This window comes from Rhinopithecus roxellana, chromosome 12 (assembly GCF_007565055.1).
Source record: "Rhinopithecus roxellana isolate Shanxi Qingling chromosome 12, ASM756505v1, whole genome shotgun sequence".
NCBI classification, from domain to species: domain Eukaryota; kingdom Metazoa; phylum Chordata; class Mammalia; order Primates; family Cercopithecidae; genus Rhinopithecus; species Rhinopithecus roxellana.
Genome location: NC_044560.1, coordinates 6737061 through 6759480, shown reverse-complemented (window position 1 = coordinate 6759480; position 22420 = coordinate 6737061). Strand labels below are relative to the sequence as shown.

The 22420-nt window shown below is 47.8% G+C and overlaps 1 protein-coding gene across 4 annotated transcripts in view; it reads left to right on the top strand.

Annotated features, from left to right (window-relative positions):
* Positions 1–22420, top strand: part of SLC2A5 (solute carrier family 2 member 5) — a 35415-nt gene continuing 12995 nt past the window's right edge. Inside the window, exons 1-4 of one of the 4 annotated variants that reach the window (XM_030913329.1) lie at positions 1–209; positions 2529–2619; positions 14563–14661; positions 15202–15362. In XM_030913329.1, the coding sequence (XP_030769189.1) occupies positions 2587–2619; positions 14563–14661; positions 15202–15362 (293 nt within the window). In that variant the 5' untranslated portion in view covers positions 1–209; positions 2529–2586. Of the gene's footprint in view, positions 210–2271; positions 2620–14562; positions 14662–15201; positions 15363–22420 lie in introns of those variants that run through there. The other 3 variants (XM_010364188.2, XM_030913330.1, XM_030913331.1) reach the window with 3 other exon arrangements.

Below are 22420 nucleotides of genomic sequence, written 5' to 3'. Positions count from 1 at the left end.
CCATCCCCCTCCTCCATCTGTGAGCCACGAGGCTTCTCACAGTCGCCCACCCCGCCCTGCTCTCGGAACCTGCAGGCCTTGGCCTAATGGCGGCCTGAGGCAGGGGCCTGGAGGCCGATCCCCCCGCCACAAAGGTTGGGGGTCCGTGGCCAGAAGGAGGACCCAGGCGAGGCTGAGAGGGACTCCGGCAGAAGCTGAAGGGGACCCCGGCTGAGGCTGAGGGGGACTCGGGCAAAGGCGGAGGGGATCTGGGCTGAGGCAGAGGGCGACCGAGGCAGAGGGGGATCGAGGCCGAGGGGAATCCGGGCTGAGGCAGAGGGGTCTTGGGCAGGGACAGGACCTACCCAGAACCCGCAGGCCCACCGGGCGGAGGGACTGACTGAGCGGCCCGCAGCCTGGCGTGGTGACGGCCTCGCGCCGCGCCCTCTTCCCCGCGCTCGGCTCCCTGCAGGGCGGAAGCACCGGTGGAGCGTTGGTGACGTCATCCATGGATGTGCTTGCGACGCCCTGTCACTGGCAGGAACCAGGTACTGCGGCCTGCAGCTCCCGGGATGATGTCCCCGCATCCCGGCCAGCGACCCCCGTTTTTAGTTACCCCCTCGCCCAGAGGCAGGGAGAAGTGGAAGATCTGGGCCTAGATAGAAGCAGGTGTCATGCACTTGACATGACTGATGACTGCAAACTTTGGTCGATTCTTTTTGAGAGGAGGGTGGAGGACAGAGATGGAGTCTCGCTCTGTCGCCCAGGCTGGAGTACAGTGGCAAGATCTCGGTGCACTGCAACCTCCACCTCCTGGGTTCCAGCGATTCTCCTGCCTCAGCCTCCCAAGTAGCTGGGATTACAGGCGTCTGCCACCACTCCCAGCTAATTTTTGTATTTTTAGTAAAGACGGGGTTTCACCATGTTGGTCAGGCTGGTCTCAAACTCCTGACCTAAGGTGATCCACCCGTCTCGGCCTCCCCAAGTGCTGGGATTACAGGCGTGAGTCACCACGCCCGGCTGGATGCTTCGTTTTGTTGGATTGTACACCTGTACCTGTCTCCTCACTCCCCCATCGGTGATTTCCTCTTCCCACCCTATCCCTGCAATTAAAGTGCATTTTCTTTGGAAACTTTTTCTAAATCTTTGAAATAATTGGAAACCTCTGGTCTTGCTATGCCTTAGTCACAAGTCAGTGCGCTAGGACAGTGGTACACAGAAGAAAAAGGCAGTGAAGCTGCTGAAACAGAATGCTGAGTTCTCCCTTGTGAATAGGGACCCCCCCACCCCCCACCAACACACACACACACAGACGGCCACACTGCTAGGCTTCTCACAGTCTCCCATCCTGAGCAACTCTGGGGGTTTGCTGCTAATGCAAGGAACAGTGCCCAACACAGGCTCCCAGTCTCCGCTTGTTTAAAGATGCATGAGATTTGGAGTGAATCACTAAAGTAACTGGATTTACGCCACAGCAAATAAAATGGAGTATGTCCTGTAAAGATGAAAACCTGCGGGGCTTGTGAGACTTTGGATTTTGGCCACTTACTCTGGCAAGCCCTGTGACAGCTGAATGAGTGCCAAGTACAGGGGGCTGACAGTGGCCTGGCCTTGAGATGGCCGGACCTGGACCAGCAACTGTGACTCACTTTCCCTGCCCTGCCTGGAAAGGGGTTTGAGGTATTTACCACCTTCCCAGTAGTGATGAATACACAGAAAGTAACATCTCTAGGTCATTCTGAGCTCCTTAAAATGGAAAATAACAGGACGGGCGCGATGGGTCATGCCTGTGATCCCAGCACTTTGGGAGGCCGAGGAGGGCAAATCACTTGAGGTCAGAAGTTCGAGACCAGCCTGGCCAACATGGCAAAACCCTGTGTCTACTGAAAATACAAAAATTAGCCGAATGTGGTAGTGCACGCCTGTAATCCCAGCTACTCAGGAGGTGGAAGCAGGGGAATCGCTTGAACCCGGGAGGCGGAGGTTGCAGTGAGCCGAGATCACGCCGCCACTGCACTCTAGCCTGGGACAAGAGCGAAACTCCGTCTCAAAAAAAAAAAAAAAAAAAAAAAAAAACGGAAAATGAGAAACTTTCCCCTAACAGTGTTGCACGGTTACTTGGGCAAAACTGACGCTCCACCAGAGAGACTTGACTCTCTCCTGGCAGGGACAGCGTCTATGAGGTCTCTAGTGGCCCAATCTGTTGCCCTTGTATTACCTGGTACCGTGTAGGGTGGATGACAGCTGTTGTTTGCCACGCGTTCCTGACAGAAATAACCCTTCCAGTCACTCACCATGAGCCTGACTGGTAGAGACTTTAGCAATGGGGAAATACCGCAGACTGTTCCATCAGGACAATGCTGGGCCTGCAGTCCCCAGGGGGCACCCACTTGCTTAGCCAAACCCCAGACGTTTCATTTAAAAGCAGAAATGAAAGGAAGACCAGGTTCCTGAAAGGGTTATTCTGACTTAGTCTGGCTATAAAAATGCTATTGGCTGTTATTTGGTGTGGCCAAAGTGCACCCAGAATGTCTTCTCTCTCCATTCAGTGCACGCGTTACTTTGGCTAAAAGAAGGTGAGCGGCACTCTGCCCTTCCCGAGCAAGCATGGAGCAACAGGATCAGAGCATGAAGGAAGGGGTGAGTGTGTTGCTCAGGGAAAGGGGCCAAGAGCAGGCTTGGCTGCCAGGTCCTGTTCAGCCTTCCTGGAGAGTTGCTGGGGGGCTCCTGGTGTTGCAGAAGGAACTCTGTGTTGGGAGGGATCATGGTGGGGCGAGGGGGAAAGTCTTGTCCAGCAGGTGGTCTTTTATAGGAGGAGAGAGGTTTAGAGACAAATGCTCTGTGGAAATCATTCTACTGGAACAGCCTTTAAAAGCAGGATCTGTAACTGAATGGAAGAGACCCAAAGGATTCATTTGTCCCAACCTGAACCAAACATGTTAGCTGCAAAATCCTTCTATGTTTGGTGAGATGTTTTGCTCTGCTTTTGTTTTGCTTTTGGCTTCAGGGCAGTTAATTAACCTTTTCAGAAAGTAACATAGCTGAGCTGCACGAAAGCAAGCCAAACTCAGAGAAGGCGTTGCTAGATTTGAATTTAGTTCAGATCTGTCAGGTAGGTTTCCTGCCTTTTAGATACTGAGGGTCCCTTGTTTTAGAGACGAAAGATTTTCATGGACTCCCACAACATAATTGCAGTTTACTTTCTAGATTCCCTTGATTGAGGAAAATGCATAATGTCAGAAAAGTAACGTTGACTTATTAACACTTTAAAAGAATTTGCATTTGTTCATCACAATAGCATCTGCTTATATTTGGAGTGGAGGAAAGCAGTGCACATTTTTGCAAAACAGCATTTAGTCAGGCATGGATGTGAGACCCTCACCACAGGCAGACTGGAAACATGCTCTGTAGCACATAGATTAAGACTGGGTCTTGGGAGGCCGAGGCGGGTGGATCACCTAAGGTCAGGAATTCGAGACCAGCTTGGCCAATGTGGTGAAACCCCGTCTCTACTAAAAATACAAAAATTAGCCAGGCGCGGTGGCGGATGCCTGGAATCCCAGCTACTCAGGAGGCTGAGGCAGGAGAATCACTTGAACCCGGGAGGCAGGGGCTGCAACGAGCTGAGATCGCACCATTGCACTCCAGTCTGGGCAACAAGAGCGAAACTTCATCTCAAAAAAAAAAAAAAAAGTGGGCCTGGGCAGTAGAAACCCCAGGCTTCATTCCTGCTCCATCCTATTCTAGCTGTGAGACTTGGGCAAGCTCTTTAAGTCTTCTGTGTCTCAGTTTTCTCATCTGTAAAATGGGAGTAATAACCATACCACCTCATACGGTGCTGCAGCAATTAAATGAGACAATGCATGTAAAGTACCTGGCACAGACTGAGTTCCCCGTAAAATGTTACTACTTTTCTTTCTCTCTCTCTCTCTTTTTTTTTTTTTGACACAGAGTCTCGCTGCATCACCCAGGCTGGAGTACAGGGGTACGATCTCCACACACTGCAACCTCCACCTCCTGGGCTCAAGCAATCCTCCCACCTCAGCCTCCTGAGTAGCTGGGATTCCAGGCATGCACCACCACACCCAGCTAATTTTGGTATTTTTAGTAGAGACGGGGTTTCACCATGTTGGCCAGGCTGGTCTAGAACTCCTGGTCTCAAGTGATCCACCCACCTTGGCCTCCCAAAGTGCTGGGGTTACTGGTGTAAGCCACCATGCCTGGCCTTTGTAAATGTTACTACTTTTCAAACTACTTTTAGAGCTGGTTTCTCCACCTCCGCATGATTGCCATTTGGCGCAGGCTAATGCTTTGTTGTAGGGGCTGTCTTGCGTGTTACAAGATGTTTAGCAGCTTCCCTGGCTCTACCTTCTAAACGCAGTAGCACCCTCCCCCAGGAGTGACAACCAATGTCCCCGAGAGGGCAGAATCAACTCCCAGCCCTCAACTGAGAGTCACTGCTTTGGAGTCTACTCAGCCCCTTCACTTGGGTCATCTTGTCTGTCTCACAACTAAGAAAGTGTTAGACACATCAAGTGTTATCACCTCCATTTTATAGAAAAGAAATAGAGGTGATGAGGACTTAGGTGTTTGGGGGTCAGGGAGGTCCTCTGCTGTCCAGAGAAAGGCACGACTGCCACGTTCCCCACGTCCCCCATGTGCAGCTGTAGAAAGGAATGGAAACACCCCCACGTGGCAGGCCCTGAAACTGAGTAACACATTGCGAAAGGAAATGATTCAGATGGCCACATGCGAGAGGCGTGGGCTGACCCCAGCTGCCCGCTGCCTCAGCCCTCCAGGAAAGGAAGCCTCCTCTGAGCCAGAGGGATGAAGGTGGAGATGGGCTCCCCCTCCTGTGAGCAGCCTGCCCCTTGGGGAGAAAGCCAGGGCGCGTTGGGCTTCCCAAAACACTGCAAAGGAAGCAATTCCAACAGTCTGTAAGAATCTGGGAAATCATTAAGTGCAGCCGAGAGGGGATGTAGGAGCCAAGGAGAAATGCGGGGGCAGGTGAAGGCTACAGAGGCTGCGCCGTCTCGGGAGAAGGGTGTCTGGCAGTGTGCGGAGCCACTCCCTACCCCTCAGTAGTGTGTGGCAGTGGCCTCACTGGCCTTTTCTATTCTTTTCCTTTCTTTTCTCTTTTTATTTTTATTTTTTTATTTTTTTAAATTTTGAGACAGGGTGGTACTCTGTTGGTCAGGCCAGAGTGCAATGGTGGGATCATAGCTCACTGCAGCCTTGAAGTCCTGGACTCCAGCAATCCTCCCACCTCAGCCTCCAGAGTAGCTGGGACTGCAGGCATGTAGCACCACGCATGGCTAATTTTTAAATACTTTGAAGAGATAGTGTCTCATTATACCCAGGCTGGTTTTGGGCTCCTGGGCTCAAGTGTGCCTTCTGCCTCGGCCTCCCAAAGTGCTTGGATTGTAGGTCTGAGCCACTGCACTCAGCCCTGCTTTTCTCCTATGTAGAGGGCAAACACTGACATCTGTCAGATGTGCACCAAGGACTTTCTGCCAGGAAAAAAAGACTCTTGGTCTGAAAGAAAAAAAAAATGGGTTAGGGGAAAAAAAAAGATACAACAAGGTACTTTACAACTACATAAAAATTGAGGGCCAGGTGCAATGGCTCTTGCCTATAATCCCATCAGTTTGGGAGGTTGGGGCAAGAGGATTGCTTGAGCCCACAAGTTTGGGACCAGCCTGGGCAACATGGCGAAACTCGATCTCTACAAAATATACAAAAATTAGCTGGGCATGGTGACTGCGCCTATAGTCCCAGCTGCTCTGGAGGCTGAGGTGGGAGGATGCCTGAGCCTGGGAGGCAGAGGTTGCAGTGAGCAGAGATGGAGCCACTGCACTCTAGTGACTCCAGCCAGAGTGAGACTCTGTCTAAAAAAAACAAAGGATTGTTGAATAAAGTTCCCCACCTCAATAAAAAGATGCCAAAATGCTTTGGAAAATAAAGACACATTTTTGTGGAGTGGCTCTACCAGCAACTAGTTGAGTATCCTAGAGCAACTAACACCCCTCCGTGCTCTCTGGGTCCTCATTGATATTCATTTGTAATTAATAGATTAATTAATAAACCCATTTGTAACACCTGCTACAGACCAGGCGTGGTCCTAAGTGTTCTGTATCTGTGAACTCATTTATTCCTGTGGCGGTATCATTATCCTCAAAAAAACTTTTTTTTGAGGCAGGATCTGGCTCTATCACCCAGGCAGGAGTGCAGTGGCACAATCACGGCTCATTGCAGCCTCCTGGGCTCAAGCAATATTCCTGCCTTGTTTTTAATTTTTTTTTTTTTTTTTTTTTTTTGTAGAGATGAGCTCTCACTATGTTGCCCAGGCTGGTCTCAAACTCCTGGGCTCAAGCCATCCTCCTGCCTCATCCTCCCAAAGTGCTGGGATTACAGGCATGGACCACCAGGCCAGGCCCATTATCCCCATTCTAAAGGTGAAGGAACTGAGAAGTTCAGGGAGTTGCCCAAGGCCACACAGCCCAGCAGAGCCAGGCTTCGATCCCACACTCCTGGGCTCCAGAAGCTGTGCTCCAAACCACTACAGCGGCTAACATCTCTCCCTGCCTCTCCCACTACTTGTTTGTGAAACTGAGTTCAACAGTGTGATAAAGTGACAGAGCTTGAAGTACTGATCCTCCATGAGCGCTAACTATTCCAGGGGTGTTTGCATTCTGACTGGAGATTCCTAACAAGGAAAAGTTTGGAACTGAAAGAATGTCTCTCTGACAACAGAAACTTCAAGATGGATTTCTAAGGGAGATGGTTTGGGCTTCCTTCTCAGTGACTTTGAATCGCACCCTGTCAGAAGGTCAGCCTTGAGGATCGTCGACCTGAAAAAAGAAACTGAAGCAAAATTGATGTAGAGAGTGTATTGGGGCCAAGGTTGAGGACTGGAGCCCTGGAAAACACTGCGAAGTACTTTGGAGAGCATAGGAGAGGTTCAAGTTTTTAAAGAAAAAAGGACAAATCAGGAGAGGAGTGATTACTGGTTGTTTGTTAGGAATTCTCACTGGTTTAGAGAAATGACATTGATTTAGTGATAGGCTATGCGTTGGTTTTTGTTTTGAAACAGAATCTTGCTCTTGTCACCCAGGCTGGAGTGCAATGGCGCAATCTTGGCTCACTGCAACCTCCACCTCCCAGGTTCAAGCAATTCTCCTGCTTCAGCCTCCCGAGTGGCTGGGATTACAGACGTCTGCCACCATGCCCAGCTAACTTTTTGTATTTTTAGTAGAGACGGGGTTTCACCATGTTGTCCAGGCTGGTCTCAAACTCCTGACCTCATGATCTGCCCATCTGGGCCTCCCACCGAAGTGCCGTGATTACAGGCGTGAGCCACCGTGCCCGGCCTACACTGTTGACTGTAGAGTATGTGCTATGGTGTCTGGTGTATGGCATTGTTAGGCTAATTTACAGCTACTTGGTGGCAACCCTCAGTGTAGAGTCCACATAACAGGCAGATGGCTTAGCTCACGTGGGAATAAGGTGTGACTGCTGCTGTATTTCAGTGCTTTGCTGGACCGGTCATTTAAAGGGGTACACATCCCCCCAAAAGTTTCTTTTCTTTCTTGGGGTGGTGGTTATTACTAAAGTCTCAAAATATTCTCTGTATTATGAAAGGCAGGAAACTGGTTTACTGACAGTATGAGGAATGTGGTTTCTGGTTTCTCCCTGAAGCACAGCTCAGAGTCATGGCAACCTCCTTAGCCTCTAAGGAGAGCCCCTCCTGGTCACGGCTAGGGATCACTGGGGTCTCTCATTTTAACAGGCTGGCCAGAGACCCACACATCCTCTTCAGCCCCTCCCTTTTCCTTATGCCCTAATCCAGCCCAGTACCAAATTCTTTTTGTTCCCCCTCCAGGAAAGCAAAAAAAGAAAGAAAGAGGGCTTAAGCCTTCTTTCTACGATGTGCATCTTTATTGAGACTATAACTCAATACTATACAATTTCACCCTTCTAAAGTACACAGGCCCCGGCTGGCGCTGTGGCTCACACTTACAAAACCAGCACTTTAGGAGGCTGAGGTGAGAGGATTGCTTGAGACCAGGAGTTCAAGATTAGCTTGGGCAACATAGCGAGACCCTGTCTCTATAAAAAATGTAAATAATAGCCTGGTGTGGTGGCTCACACCTGTAATCCCAGCACCCTAGGAGGTCAAGGCAGGTGGATCACTTGAGAGCAGGACTTTGAGACTAGCCTGGCCAACATGGTGAAACCCTGTCTCTACTAAAAATACAAAAATTAGCCAGGTGTGGTGGCATGCACCTGTAATCCCAGCTACCCGGGAGGCTGAGGCAGGAGAATGGCTTGAACTGAGGAGGTGGAGGCTACAGCGAGCTGAGATTGTGCCACTGCACTCCAGCCTGGACGACAGAGCGAGACTCCATCTCCAAAACAAAAACAAAAACATTTAAATAAATAAAGTATACAGGCTGGGCAGTGGCAGCTCACACCTGTAATACCAGCACTTCGGGAAGCTGAGGCAGGAGGATTGAGACCAGCCTGGGCAACTAAGCGAGACTCTGTCTCTACACACACACACACACAAAGTACATATTAATATATAAAAGTATACAATTTATCACCAGAGTGAAATAAGCCAGGCACGGGAAGACACGCCGCATCATCTTACATGTGGAATCTGAAAACGTTGAACTCTCTAAGTCGAACTTGCAGGCTGAGAAGTGGTATCGCATGCTGATTTTTATTTGCGTTTTCCTCATGGGATACCAAGTCTTTTTAATTCGCATCCTCAATAGTCGTCAAAGCTGGCACTTTTAACCCCTACCGCGGCCCGTTCCATTACCCAAGTGCCCATCTGCTGTCTGCTGGCTTCTGTAGTAACCCGATCCTTGGTCTCCCTTCTGCTCTGCACGTAGCAGCTGGAGTAATTTTTTATTTTTTGAGACAGAGTCTTGCTCTGTTTCCCAGACTGGAGTGCAGTGGCATGATCTCGGCTCACTGCAACCTCCACCTCCCGGGTTCAAGCGATTCTCCTGCCTTAGCCTCCCTAGTAGCTGGGACTACAGGCATGTGCCACCACACCTCGCTTATTTTTGTATTTTTAGTAGAGATGGGGTTTCACCATGTTGCCCAGGCTGGTCTCAAACTCCTAACCTCAAGTGATCCTCCCACCTTGGCTTCCCAAAGTGCTGGGATTACAGGCATGAGCCACTGCGCCCGGCCTGGAATAATTTTTTAAAAGTCCAAATCCTTCCATCCCACTCCCCGGCTACAGAGCACATGGAGGGAACACCCAGTCTGTTCTGTGGCCCTCACCCCGGCTTGCCCTCCTTTCCCCATGCTCCAGCCACACTGGCCAAATTCCAGATGCTCAAAGGTTCTGAGCTCCGCCTGCCTCAGGCCTTCCCACAGGCTGTTCCCTTTCTGTGAACCACTCTCTTCTTCCCCCTCCTCTCCTCAGCTGAGGTGTTGCTCCTCAGACCTCTCTTTTTAACCACTCCTGTGTTTTTCTTCTTAGTACTTACTACAGTTACAGTTTATTACATTCTCATGTAGTTTCTTAATATGTGTCTTTACCATTGGACAATAGTCTGCTGGGGGCAGCTGTCTTGCTCACTGGAGGGTACTGTGCTTCCTGGAGTCCAGTTAGCTGGCCATACGTATTTGTTTAATGAAGACAGTTGGACCAGCAGGGTTAGTGAGAACCCACCCAGAATAACTTTGCTACTCGTAGGAGAGTGAGCCATGATTCCTGCGGCGCCCACAGAATGTGCCTGTAGCTTGAATTCAGGGAGGAAGTGAAAGAATGGAGGGTGAATTGAATGCTGTATCCTCAGAGACTCTATAGCCTGATCATTTAGTGGCTCTGATCTGTCCTCCATAGTTTCTCTGATCATTTTTGCCGGGATCCCATCAAAGCAGTCAGGGAGCTGGCTATCCATGGTGCCTGGCAGAACCCCCAACTCTGGGGCATGAGCCCTGGGAACCAACCAGCTCCACCAGCTGGGCTGTGCTTGTTGACTGTGTTGCTGGCCAGAACCCCACTCCTGACCCCAAAGGACTTCAAACCTTAGGGCCCTCATCAGGCTGAAGGAGTGGTCAAGAGCTGCACTTGGCTGTGTGAATGAAGCTGGTTGCAGTTTCATCTTACTGAGAAGAGAATTAGGAAAGAACTTTTTTTTTTTTTTTTTTTTTGAGATAGGGTCTCGCTTTGTTGCCCAGGCTGGAGTGCAGTGGTACGACCATAGCTCACTGCAGCCTTGAATTCCTGGGCTCGAGCGATCCTCTCACCTCCGCCTCCTGAGTAGCTGGGACCACAGGCATATTCACCACCACACCCAGCTAATTTTTAATTTTGTTTCTGGTAGAGACAGGTCTCCTTATGTTGCCCAATCTGGTCTCAAACTCCCAGGCTCAAGCGATCCTCCTACCTTAGCTTCTCAAAGTGCTGGGATTACAAGCATTTGCCATCACACCCAGATGTTTTGTTTTGTTTTGTTGTTTTGATGAGATAGGGTCTCGCTCTGTCACCCAGGCTGGAGTGGAGTGGTGAGATCTCAGCTCACTGCAATCTCTGCCTCCCGTGCTCAAGTGATGATCCTTCCACCTCAGCCTCCTGAGTAGTTGGGATTACAGGTGCGCATCACGCCCAGTGAATTTTTGAATTTTTAGTAGAGACAAGGTTTCACCATGTTGCCCGGGCTGGCCGAGAACTCCTGGGCTCAAGCAGTCTACCCACCTCAACCTCCCAAAGTGCTGGGATTATAGGCATGAGCCATCGTGCCCAGAAGAAAAATTTTTAATCAACATTTTCTTCCCTTTCTTCCCCCCACCCCTACCCCTCTCTCTTTGTCTGTAACACAATCAAGCAGTAGAACAGCTATAGGGGAGGGATTTTTATCTGTCTTGTTTGTTCACCACTATATCCCTGACACTTAGAGCAGTGCCTGGTTCACACTGGGCGCTCAGTATGTTGAGTGATTGAATGGTGAATAGATGAGTGAATGAATGAATATACAGAGCGAGTCAGATGGGAGGTGAGCCAAGTCTATTGTGTGTGCATATGTGTGTGGGGGTGGGCTGTGTGTGTGTGGGGTGGGCTGTATGTGGTGTGTGGGGGGGAGGTATGTGTGGGGGGGGTGTGAGGGGTGTGTGTGTGGGGGGGATGTGTGGGCTATATGTCTGTATGTGTGGTGTGTGTGATGTGTGTATTAGTGCCTATGTGTGTGTGGGGTGAGGGGTGGGTGTGTGTGTGTGGTGTGTAGGGGGGGTATGTGTGTGGTATGTGTGTATGATGTGTGTGTGTGTGCGTATGTGTGGGGGTGGGATGTGGTTGTGTGTGGGGTGGTGTGTGGGGGGTGTGTGTGTAGTGGAGGCATGTGGGGGTGTGGGGTGTGTAGTGTGTGTACATGTGGGGGCCGTGTATGTGTGTATGTAGTGTGTGTGTACATGTGGGGTGTGTGTGTAGTGTTTGTGTACATGTGGGGAGTGTGTGTGTGTAGTGTGTATATGTGGGGGGCATGCGTGTGTATTGTGTGTGTACATGGGGGGCGTGTGTGTGTAGTAGGGGCATGTGGGGGTGTGGGGTGTGGAGTGTGTGTGGGTGTGGCTGTGTAGTGTGGGTGTGTACATGTGGGTGTGTGTATGTGTATGTGTAGTGTGTGTGTGGTATGTATGTAGTGTGTTTGTAGTGTATGTGTGTAGTGTGTGTAGTGTGTGTGTAGTGTGTGTAGTGTGTGTTTAGTATGGTGTGTGTGGTGTGTGTAGTGTGTGTAGTGTGCGTTTGTGGTGTGTGTAGTGTGCAGTGTGTGTGCAGTGTGTAGTGTGTAGTGTGTGTGTAGTGTGTAGTACGTGTGCAGTGTGTGTAGTGTGTGTGTAGTGTGTAGTGTGTGTACTGTGTGTAGTGTGTGTGTAATGTGTGTGTTTGTGTGTGTAGTGTGTAGTGTGTGTGTAGTACGTGTGTAGTATGTGTGTCGTATGTGTAGTGTGTAGTGTGTGTAGTGTGTGTAGTATGTGTAGTGCGTGTGTAGTGTTTGTGTGTAGTGTGTGTAGTGTGTGTTTAGTGTGTGTGGTGTGTGTAGTGTGCATGTGTAGTGTTGTAGTGTGCAGTGTGTGTAGTATGTGTGTAGTGTGTGTAGTGTGTGTGTAGTGTGTGTAGTGTGTGTGTGTAGTGTGTGTAGTGTGTGTAGTTTGTGTGTAGTGTGTGTGTAGTCTGTGTGTGTAGTGTGTGTAGTGTGTGTAGTGTGTAATGTGTGTGCATAGTGTGTGTGCATAGTGTGCATAGTGCGTGCATAGTGTGTAGTGTGTGTGTAGTGTGTGTAGTACGTGAGTAGTGTGTGTAGTGTGTGTGGTGTGGTGTGTGTAGTGTGTGTGGTGTGGTGTGTGTAGTGTGTGTAGTGTGTGTGTGTGTAGTGTGTGTGTAGTGTGTGTAGTGTGTGTAGTTTGTGTGTAGTGTGTGTGTAGTCTGTGTGTGTAGTGTGTGTAGTGTGTGTAGTGTGTAATGTGTGTGCATAGTGTGTGTGCATAGTGTGCATAGTGCGTGCATAGTGTGTAGTGTGTGTGTAGTGTGTGTAGTACGTGTGTAGTGTGTGTAGTGTGTGTGGTGTGGTGTGTGTAGTGTGTGTAGTGTGTGTTTGTGTGTGTAGTGTGTGTGTAGTGTGTGTAGTGTGTAGTGTGGGTGTGTTTGTGTGTGTGTAGTGTGTGTGTGTAGTGTGTAGTGTGTGTGTAGTGTGTGTAGTGTGTAGTGTGGGTGTGTTTGTGTGTGTGTAGTGTGTAGTGTGTGTGTGTAGTGTGTGTAGTGTGTAGTGTGTGTACTGTGTGTGTGTGTAGTGTGTGTGTGTAGTGCGTGTAGCGTGTGTGTGTGTGTGTGTAGTGTGTTTTTGCTCTTCACCAGGGCTGCTTGCAGGTGTGCTCCTCAGAGGTTCACTCTACCCCGTCTGGGGCCCCGTGACAAGGCAGGAATGATCATTGTTTCTCTCCCTATCTGACTGTTCACTTACCTCTGTCAAGACGTCCTCTTTAGGCTGGGCACAGTGGCTCATGCCTACAATCCCAGCACTTTGGGAGGCCGAGGCAGCAGGATCGCTTGAGCTCAGGAGTTTGAGACCAGCTTGGACAATATAATGAGACCTCTGTCTCTATAAAAAAATTTTTTTAATTAGCCAGGCGTGATGGCATGCACCTGTAGTCCCAGCTACTCGGGAGGCTGAGGTGGGAGGATCACTTGAGCCCAGGAGGCTGAGGTCGCAGTGAGCTATAATAGCATCACAGCACTCCAGCCAGGGCAAGAAAGCAAGACCCTGTCTCAAAAAAAAAAAAAGAAAAAGAATCTCTGTAGATTTAGATTCAGTGGGATAGTGCTCGTCTTGTCACTGGAGGGCCGAGCATGAACCTGTGTCACCTGTGAAAGGGGGCTCTCTGGCCAGGCACGGTGGGTCATGCCTGTAATCCCAGCACTTTGGGAGGCTGAGGTGGGCAGATCACCTGAAGTCGGGAGATCGAGACCATCCTGGCTAACACGGTGAAACCCCGTCTCTACTAAATATACAAAAAATTAGCCGGGCGTGGTGGCGGGTGCCTGTAGTGCCAGCTACTCGGGAGGCTGAGGCAGGAGAATGGCGTGAACCCGGGAGGCAGAGCTTGCAGTGAGCCGAGATCGTGCCACTGCATTCCAGCCTGGGCGACAGAGTGAGACTCCGTCTCAAAAAAAAAAAAAAAAAAAGAAAGAAAGGGGGCTCTCCATCAGAGTAGGTGGAAGGTCTTTTGATGGCAAGTCAGAGAGCAGCGTCCTAAGCTCTCTCCGACAGCAGAGTCACCTCTGCAGCTAGACATGGTCGTAATTAATCCTGGCAAACACCCTGCGAGGGAGTGTGATTGTCCTCATTTTAGAGATGAGGAAACTGAAGATCCTGGAAATTAAGCTGAAAAGTGGCAATGGTTAGATTCAAAACTGAGGCCTGTAGATTTTAAGCCCACAGCTCTTTCCATGTCTGTCTCCCGCTCTTCATTACTGATGAATCTCCTCTTGTCATTAGGAAATTTTCAGTGGCCCTAAATAGCTAACCATTTCTTTTTTTCTGTTTGATTTTTCCGGGAGTTTATGTTTGAGATGGCGCAAGAGCACATTTGCTGCGGTTGACAAATGCCACCACGTGGCAGGAATGTCACAGTAGCAATTCAAACATCGGCTGCGGTAGCTGCAGTGTTAGGGAGTGGGTTTCAGCTTCTTTCTGATCCAGTGGTTCTCAAATGGGGCACTTCCCCACCGGGGGGCACTTAGCAATGTCAGAAGACATTCGGGTTGTTGCAGCTGGGGAGAGGGGTGCTACTGGCACCATGTTTACGGGATGCTGTAAACATCCTGCTGTGCTCAGGACAGCCCCCACAATAAAGAATGATCGGACCCCAAGTGTCGAAAGTGCCGTGGTTGACAAAGCCCTGCTGTAACCCAAGGTGGGTTGAGGGTAGGTTTCAAGGAATGGAGTAGTTTCAAGACTACAGATCTTCAGATTCTCTTACATCTTTCTATGAAACCGAAGTAAAGCGGGAGGACCCTGGAACCCTGGGGCTGCTTCCTGACCTAAGCTGCAATCTCTGCAGAGGCTGACGCTTGTGCTTGCCCTGGCAACCCTGATAGCTGCCTTCGGATCATCCTTCCAGTATGGGTACAACGTGGCTGCTGTCAACTCTCCAGCCCTGGTAGGTCACTGTGGTGAGCAAGATGTGGGAGGGCGTTTGAAGCAGTCCATTGCCTGGGTGGGACTGGCCAGCGTGGGGCTGTTCACACAGCGGGTCCTCAAGCAAAGGGAGAGGGAAACACCCTCCAGACAGCACAGACCCGAGGGAATTCGCAGGCTCATGGCTCTTGGGATGGTCCAGGTCTGGATGGACACACAGTGGGCTGGGCTCCAGGACAGGGCTCAGATCTTCTGTGGCCTTGTGGTTTAGAGGGAATCCAGAGGGGGCAGGGGTCTCCCAACTGATTGGAAAATTGGAGTCATCTCTTTCTGGCTGAGAAATACCAAGGGTGGTTTGCTGCTCAGAGGTTTCCCAGTCCTCCCCGTGGGTGCCCACCCTGCTTGCTGCTCATGAAGCTCTGTCCTGCCTCCCATCACCCCCCAGTTGATAAGGCTGGTCTCTGTGTGCCCAGGTTATTTCAATGGGTGTCCTAACAGCTGGTGTTCTTCCTGCAAAACCGGAGCAAATTATGTTGGTGTTCTGTTTTGCTTTGTCTCCTAGCTCATGCAACAATTTTACAATGAGACTTACTACGGTAGGACCGGTGAATTCATGGAAGACTTCCCCTTGACGTTGCTGTGGTCTGTAACCGTGTCCATGTTTCCCTTCGGAGGGTTTATCGGATCCCTCCTGGTCGGCCCCTTGGTGAATAAATTTGGCAGGTAAGGGAAGGTGACTTTTTAATTCCCTGAAACTCATAGACCCCCATCAGAGCTAAAACATAGGCGTAAAACTGAAATCCTTATCATGAGACTAGGATAATGACCACTGTGGTCATTTTTGTTTCTTTTTCTTTTTTCTTTTTTTTTTTTTTAATTTTTGAGATGGAGTCTTGCTCTGTCAGCCAGGCTGGAATGCAATGGCACCATCTTGGCTCACCACAACCTCTGCCTCCCGGGTTCAAGCAATTCTCCTACCACAGCCTCCTGATCCTGGGATCACAAGTGTATACCACCACACCCGGCTAATGTATTTTTAGTAGAGATAGAGTTTCACCATGTTGGTCAAGCTGGTCTCAAACTCCTGACCTCAGGTGATCCATCCGCCTCAGCCCCCCAGAGTGCTGGGATTACAGGCGAGAGTCACTGCGCCTGGCTGGTCATTTTTATTTTCTAATGGGGTCAGAAAAGAAGACCAGATATTGACAGTGTTTGGGGACCTAGGCAGGGTCTCAGGGATTAGAAGCAGGGGTGGCCGGGGATCTACAGGTTCTCAGGCAGACCCGGAAGGAGCCGTGTGTGCTTGTGGAGACCCAGGACTTGCTTCGGCTCATACTGCCCTTTTGTCCCCACAGTGTTGTCTAGGGCATCTCTCTTGTGACACCAGCCTCCTGAACAAAGGGGTCAGGGCTGTATCTTTGTCCCTATTTCTAGAAACATTAGAAATGCCATATTTTATTCCAAAAAAGTGTCCTTAAGATATCACCCTCCCCCATGTAAATTCCGTGGATGTTATGGAAGACCTAGTTAGAAACAGAATTTTAGAGGTCCCCTCGTCCAACCCCTCCAGGGATGAGGAGACATGGGGCTGAGCGAGGTCACAGATCTATTGAGCCCAGAGTAACCCAGACTCTGACTCCTCCTCCAGTGTTTCAAGAAAAGAATCTGAGAATAAAAACACACGGCCGGGTGCGGTGGCTCACGCCTGTAATCCCAGCACTTTGGGAGGCCGAGGTGGGTGGATCACCTGAGGTCAGGAGTTGGAGACCAGCCTGGCCAGCATGGTGAAACCCCGTCTCTACTAAAAATACAAAAATTAGCCGGGCATGGTGGTGGGCGCCTGTATTCCCAGCTACTCGGGAGGCTGAGGCAGGAGAATCGCTTGAACCCAGGAGGCGGAGGTTGCAGTGAGCCAAGATCGCATCATTGCACTCCAGCCTGGGCAACAAGAGCGAAACTCCGTCTCAAAAAACAAACAAACAAACAAACAAACAACACTGCTGCAGCTTTGGGATCTAACATCCTCTTGAGAGGTTAGTGTTGAACCCACAATTTTCCCTGTGGACTTTCATGGAGCAGAACATCCCTCCACTCAGAATCAGACCTGCGGGACACTTCTTGAGTGAAGAGCACGCTGTTTGGTCCACAGACGGTGCTGAAGGTTGCTAATTGAGCTGTCTAGTTAGGAGTCTGATAAACACTATTTGGCTATTTGCCGTTTTCTTAAGTATTTGTGAGTGTTATTTATTTCTTTATTTTTTGAGGTAGAGTCTTGCTCTGATGCCCAGGCTGGAGTGCAGTGGTGCGATCTTGGCTCACTGCAACCTCCACCTCCTGGGTTCAAGCCATTCTCCTGCCTCAGCCTCCCAAGTAGCTGGGATTACAGGTGACCACCACCACACGCAGCTAATTTTTGTATTTTTAGTAGAAACAGGGTTTCACCGTATTGGCCAGGCTGGTCTCAAATTCCTGGCCTCAAGTGATCCACCCACCTCTGCTTCCCAAAGTGCTGGGATTACAGGGGTGAACCACCACATGTGGCCGGTGTTATTTAAATAACAGTAGCAACTAACTTTTATTAATGAGTTCCTATGTGCCAGGCACTATCCTGACTGGGTTTAGAAGTACTATTACAATCCTCACTTTATTTTTATTTATTTTTGAGACGGAGTCTCGCCCCGTCACCCGGGCTGGAGTGTAATGGCGTGATCTCAGCACGTTGCACCCTCCACCTCCCAGGTTCAAGGGATTCTCCTGCCTCAGCCTCCCGAGTAGCTGGGATTACAGGTGCACGCCACCACACGAAGCTAATTTTTTGTATCTTTATTGGAGACGGAGTTTCACCATGTTGGCCAGGCTGGTCTCAAACTCCTGACCTCATGATCCGCCTGCCTCGGCCTCCCAAAGTGCTGAGATTACAGGCGTGAGCCACTGCACCTGGCTAATCCCCACTCCACTTTAAAGATGGGGAAATGGTGCACAGAGAGACACTGTAACTTACCCAAGATCACACAGCTGGGAGGTGGCCAGGACTCCAACCCAGGACATTTCACTTCTGAGCATGAGCAAGTAATGTCTACACTGTACTTCTGTTATTTAGGGAAAATATCTTCTCAATCTGTTGCTTTATTTTTTTAATCATACATATAGTTCCTTTTTAATGCAAAATTTTGAAGTCTTCAAGTGGTCAAATTTATAGATTTTGCTTCTTAACTGGGGACACTTACAAAGCAAAAACTATAAATATATGTATGTGAGACAGGATCTCACTCTGTCACCCGGGTGGGAGTGCAGTGGCATGATCACAACTCACTACAGCCTTGAACTCCTGGGCTCAAGGGATCCTTCTGCCTCAGCCTCCTAAATAGGTGGAACTACAGAGTGTGCCATGATGCTCAGCTCATTTTTTGGTTTTTGTAGAGACAGGGTCTCACTATGTTGCTCTGGCTGGTCTCAAACTTCTGGGCTCAAGCAATCCCCCCACCTTGGCCTCCCAAAGTTCTGGGATTATAGGCATGAACCACTACGCCTAGCCTCTTCTATATTTTTAAAATTTATTTCACAATTTTGTTTTTCCAGATACATCTGGTGTTTTATTTTGTATATATTGAGTGATGAGAAAGAACTAATTTTATTTTATTTTTCCAAGTGGAAAGTCAGTTGCTCTCAAATTTATCTTAGTTATTCATGTTCCTTTACTCTTCCATTTAAAATTTTAAGTCAGCTTCTCAAAATCCCTGAAGAAAGATTCTGATTGGCATTGCTCTGAATTTATAAATTAACTTGAGGAAAACTGACATCTCTACAATGTTGACCTTTCCCACTCACAAGCAAACTAGAGCTTTCCATCATCTTCAGGTCTTTTTACATGTCCTTCAATAAAGTTTCATCATAAAGGACCAAGGATTTAGTTTTCTTTATCCTGGGAGTCACTGTGGTTCCTTGTCTGAAGTTTCATGTCTTTGTCATCAGTTCTGAGAATTTTTCAGTCAAATATTGCCCCTCCCCGATTTTCTATATGCTTTGCTTCTAGAACTCCATGAAGTTCCTCTGTGTCTTTGAATCTCTCATATTTCCCATCTTCTTATCTCTCTCGGGTGCTTTCTAGGTAATTTCTGCAGGTCTACCTTCCCATTCACTAATTTTCTCTTCAGATATAATAAACCTGCTACGTTTTTAATTTTAATGATTATATTTTTCATTTCAATAAGTTCTGTTTATTTGTTTTTAAAATCTATTTTCGTCATTGTTTTACATAACTTTGTTTTATAGTTTTTTGTTCTTTCCCATAGTACTATTTTTTATTTTATTTTATTTTATTTTTTATTTATTTATTTTTTTGACACAGAGTCTCGCTCTGTCACCCAGGCTGGAGTACAATGGTGCTATCTTGGCTCACTGCAACCTCTGCCTCCTGGGTTCAGGTGATTCTTCTGCTTCAGCCTCCCAAATAGCTGGGATTACAGGCACCCGCCACCATGTCCAGCCAATTTTTGTATTTTTAGTAGAGATGAGGTTTCACCATGTTGGCCAGGCTGGTCTTGAACTCCTGACCTCAAGTGATCTGCCTGCCTTGGCCTCCCAAAGTGCTGGGATTATAAGCATAAGCCATTGCGCCCTGCCTAAAAAAAAAAATACATACGTATTTTTTAATATATATTTTAATATATAAATATATATAAAATATAGACAGAGTAAGACCCTATCTCAAAATATATATATATAGAAATAGGGTCTTACTCTGTCGCCCAGGCTGGAGTGCAGTGGCGCGATTATGGCTCACTGCAGACTCCACCTGCTGTGCTCAAGTGATCCTCCTCTCTAGTAGCTGAGACTACAAGGATGGGGTCTTGCTATGTTGCTCAGTCTGGTCTTGAACTCCTGGCCTCAAGCCATCCTCCCACCTTGGCCTCTGAAAGTGCTGAGATTACTGGCATGAGCCACCATATCCTGCCATTAAAAGTAGACTTTATCTTTAAAGAGCAGTTTTAGGCTCACAGAATTGAGAAGAGGCTACAGAGACTTCCCACATACCCTCTCCTCCAATACATGCATAGTCTCCCCCTTTATCAACATCTCTCACCAGAGCGGGGTGTTTGTTATAAATGACGAAACCTGCATTGACATATATCATCGCCCGAGGTTCATAGTGTGCATTAGGGTTCACTATTGATGTTGTGCATTCTATGGGCTCTGACGGATGGGTAATGACTTGTGTCCACCATTATAGTATCATATAGAGTAGTTTCACTGCCCTAAGACTCCTCTATGCTCTGCCTAGTCATCCTTCCCTCCTCTCTAACTCCTGGCAACCACTGATGCTTTTACTATCTCCATAGTTTGCCTTTCCCAGAATGCCATATAGTTGGAATCACATAGTATGTAGGATTTTCTTTCTTTCTTTTCTCTTCTCTTCTCCTTCCTTCCTTCCCTCCCTCCCTCCCCCCTTCCTTCTTTCTTTCTTTCTTTCTTTCTTTCTTTCTTTCTTTCTTTCCTTCCTTCCTTCCTTCCTTCCTTCCTTCCTTCCTTCCTTCCTTCCTTCCTTCCTTCCTTCCTTCCTTCCTTCCTTCCTTCCTTCCTTCTTTCTTTCTTTCTTTCTTTCTTTCTTTCTTTCTTTCTTTCTTTCTTTCTTTCCTTTCTTTCTCTCTCTCTCTCTCTCTCTCTCCTTCCTTCCTTCCTTCCTTCCTTCCTTCCTTCCTTCCTTCCTTCCTTCCTTCCTTCCTTCCTTCCTCTCTCCTTCTTGCACTCTGATAGGCTTTTCAGATTGGCCTTTTTTTTTTTTTTTTTTTTTTTTGAGATGAAGCCTCACTCTGTCGCTAGGCTGGAGTGCAGTGGCACGATCTCAGCTCACTGCAACCTCTGCCTCCCATGTTCAAGCAATTCTCTTGCCTCAGCCTCCTGAGGCTGGGAGTACAGGTGCATGCCACCACATCCAGCTAATTTTTGCATTTTTAGTAGAGATGGGGTTTCACCATGTTGACCAGGATGGTCTCGATCTCTTGACCTCGTGATCCACCCACCTCGGCCTCCCAAGGTGCTGGGATTACAGGCGTGAGGCACCATGCCTGGCCCAGATTGGCCTCTTTTACTAATATGTACTTAATTAAGGCTTCTTCATGTCTTTTCATGGCTTGAATATTTCATTGTCTGGTTGTAGCACACTTTATCTGTTCACTACCAGAAGACATCTTGGTTGCTTCCAACTCTTGGCATTTGTGAATAAAGCAGCCGTAAACATCCATGCACATGTAAGTTTCTGTGTAGATATACGTTTTCAACTCCTTTGGGTAAATACCAAGGAGTATGTGATTGCTGGATCATAGGAGTACAGATAAGCATATGTTTAGTCTTATAGGAAACTGCCAAACTGTCTTTTAAAGTAGATATATCATTTTGCATTCCCACCAGCAACAAATGAGGGTTCCTGTTGCTCCAGCATTTGGTGTTGTCAGAGTTCTGGGTTTTTGCTCTTCTGACAGGTGGAACCTTATTGTTTAATTTGCATTTCCCTGATAATACATCAGGTGGTGCACCTTTTCATATGCTTACTTCTCATCTGCGTATCTTAGTGAGGTGTCTGTTACGATCTTTGGCCCATTTTTAAATTGGGTTGTTTGTTTTCTTTTTGAGTTTTAGGAGTTCTTTGTGTATTTTGGAGAACAGTGCTTTTCAGGTATGTCTTTTGCAAATATTTTCTCCTAGTCTGTGGCTTGTCTTTTCCTCCTCTGCACAGTGTTTTTCACAGAGCAGAAAGTTTTAATCTTAATGAAGACCAGCTTATCTTTTTCTTTCCTTCCTTCCTTTCCCTCCCTCCTTCCTTCCCTCCCTCCCTTCCTTCCTCTTTCTTTCTTTTTCTTTCCTTTCCCTTCATTCCTTCCTTCCTTCTTTCCCTCCTTCCTTTCTTTCCTTTCTTTTTTCCCTTCTTCCTTCTTCTCTTTTTCTTTCTTTTTGCAATAAAACTTTATTGTGATTTTTTATTGTTATAAAATTACAGACAATTGCTCAGGAGGGGTGTACTACCTTAAAATGTCCACCTCCCTCCTTAATATGCCACTGGTTCCTATCTTTAGCTTGTTCTTTGTGAATTGACCTACTATTTTGAAAGGATCGCATTAGCAACTTCAGACTAAAATGGTTGGTTTACCTATTCCTCCCTGGCATTTAATCAGTCCAGTTGATGCTGTATGTATTTTGAGGCGGTGTTGGAATCGTCTCTGTTTATGACAGTTACATCTTCTTTGCTGTTATTTCTTTTACCTCTTTATAATGCATATATCACCTCTGTGTTTTACGATATTTTTATCTCAAATTATATTTTGTCAGGTATTAAGACTATTACCCAACTTCCCCTTTTGTCTTTATTGGCTAAAGATTTTATATTTTCTAACTTTCTGTCTTTCATTTCAAGGATCAATTCTTTCTTTCATGGATTGTGCCTTTGGTGTTATATCTGAAAAGTCATCGCCAAACCCAAGACTGTCTAGATTTTTTTTCCTGTGCTATCTTCCAGGAGTTTTATAGCTTTCCGTTTTATATTTAGGTCTGTGACCACTGTGAATTAAAATTTAGGAAAATTCTAAGGTTCATATCTAGATTCATTTTCTTGCATATAGATGTCCAGTTGTTCCAGCACCATTTTCTTTTCTTTTTTTTTTTTTTTGTTTTTTGTTTTTTGAGACAGGGTGTCACTCTGTCACTCAGGCTGAGTGCAGTGACACAATCACAGCTTGCTGCAGCATCAAACTTCCTAGCTCAAGCAGTACTCCCACCTCAGCCTCTCC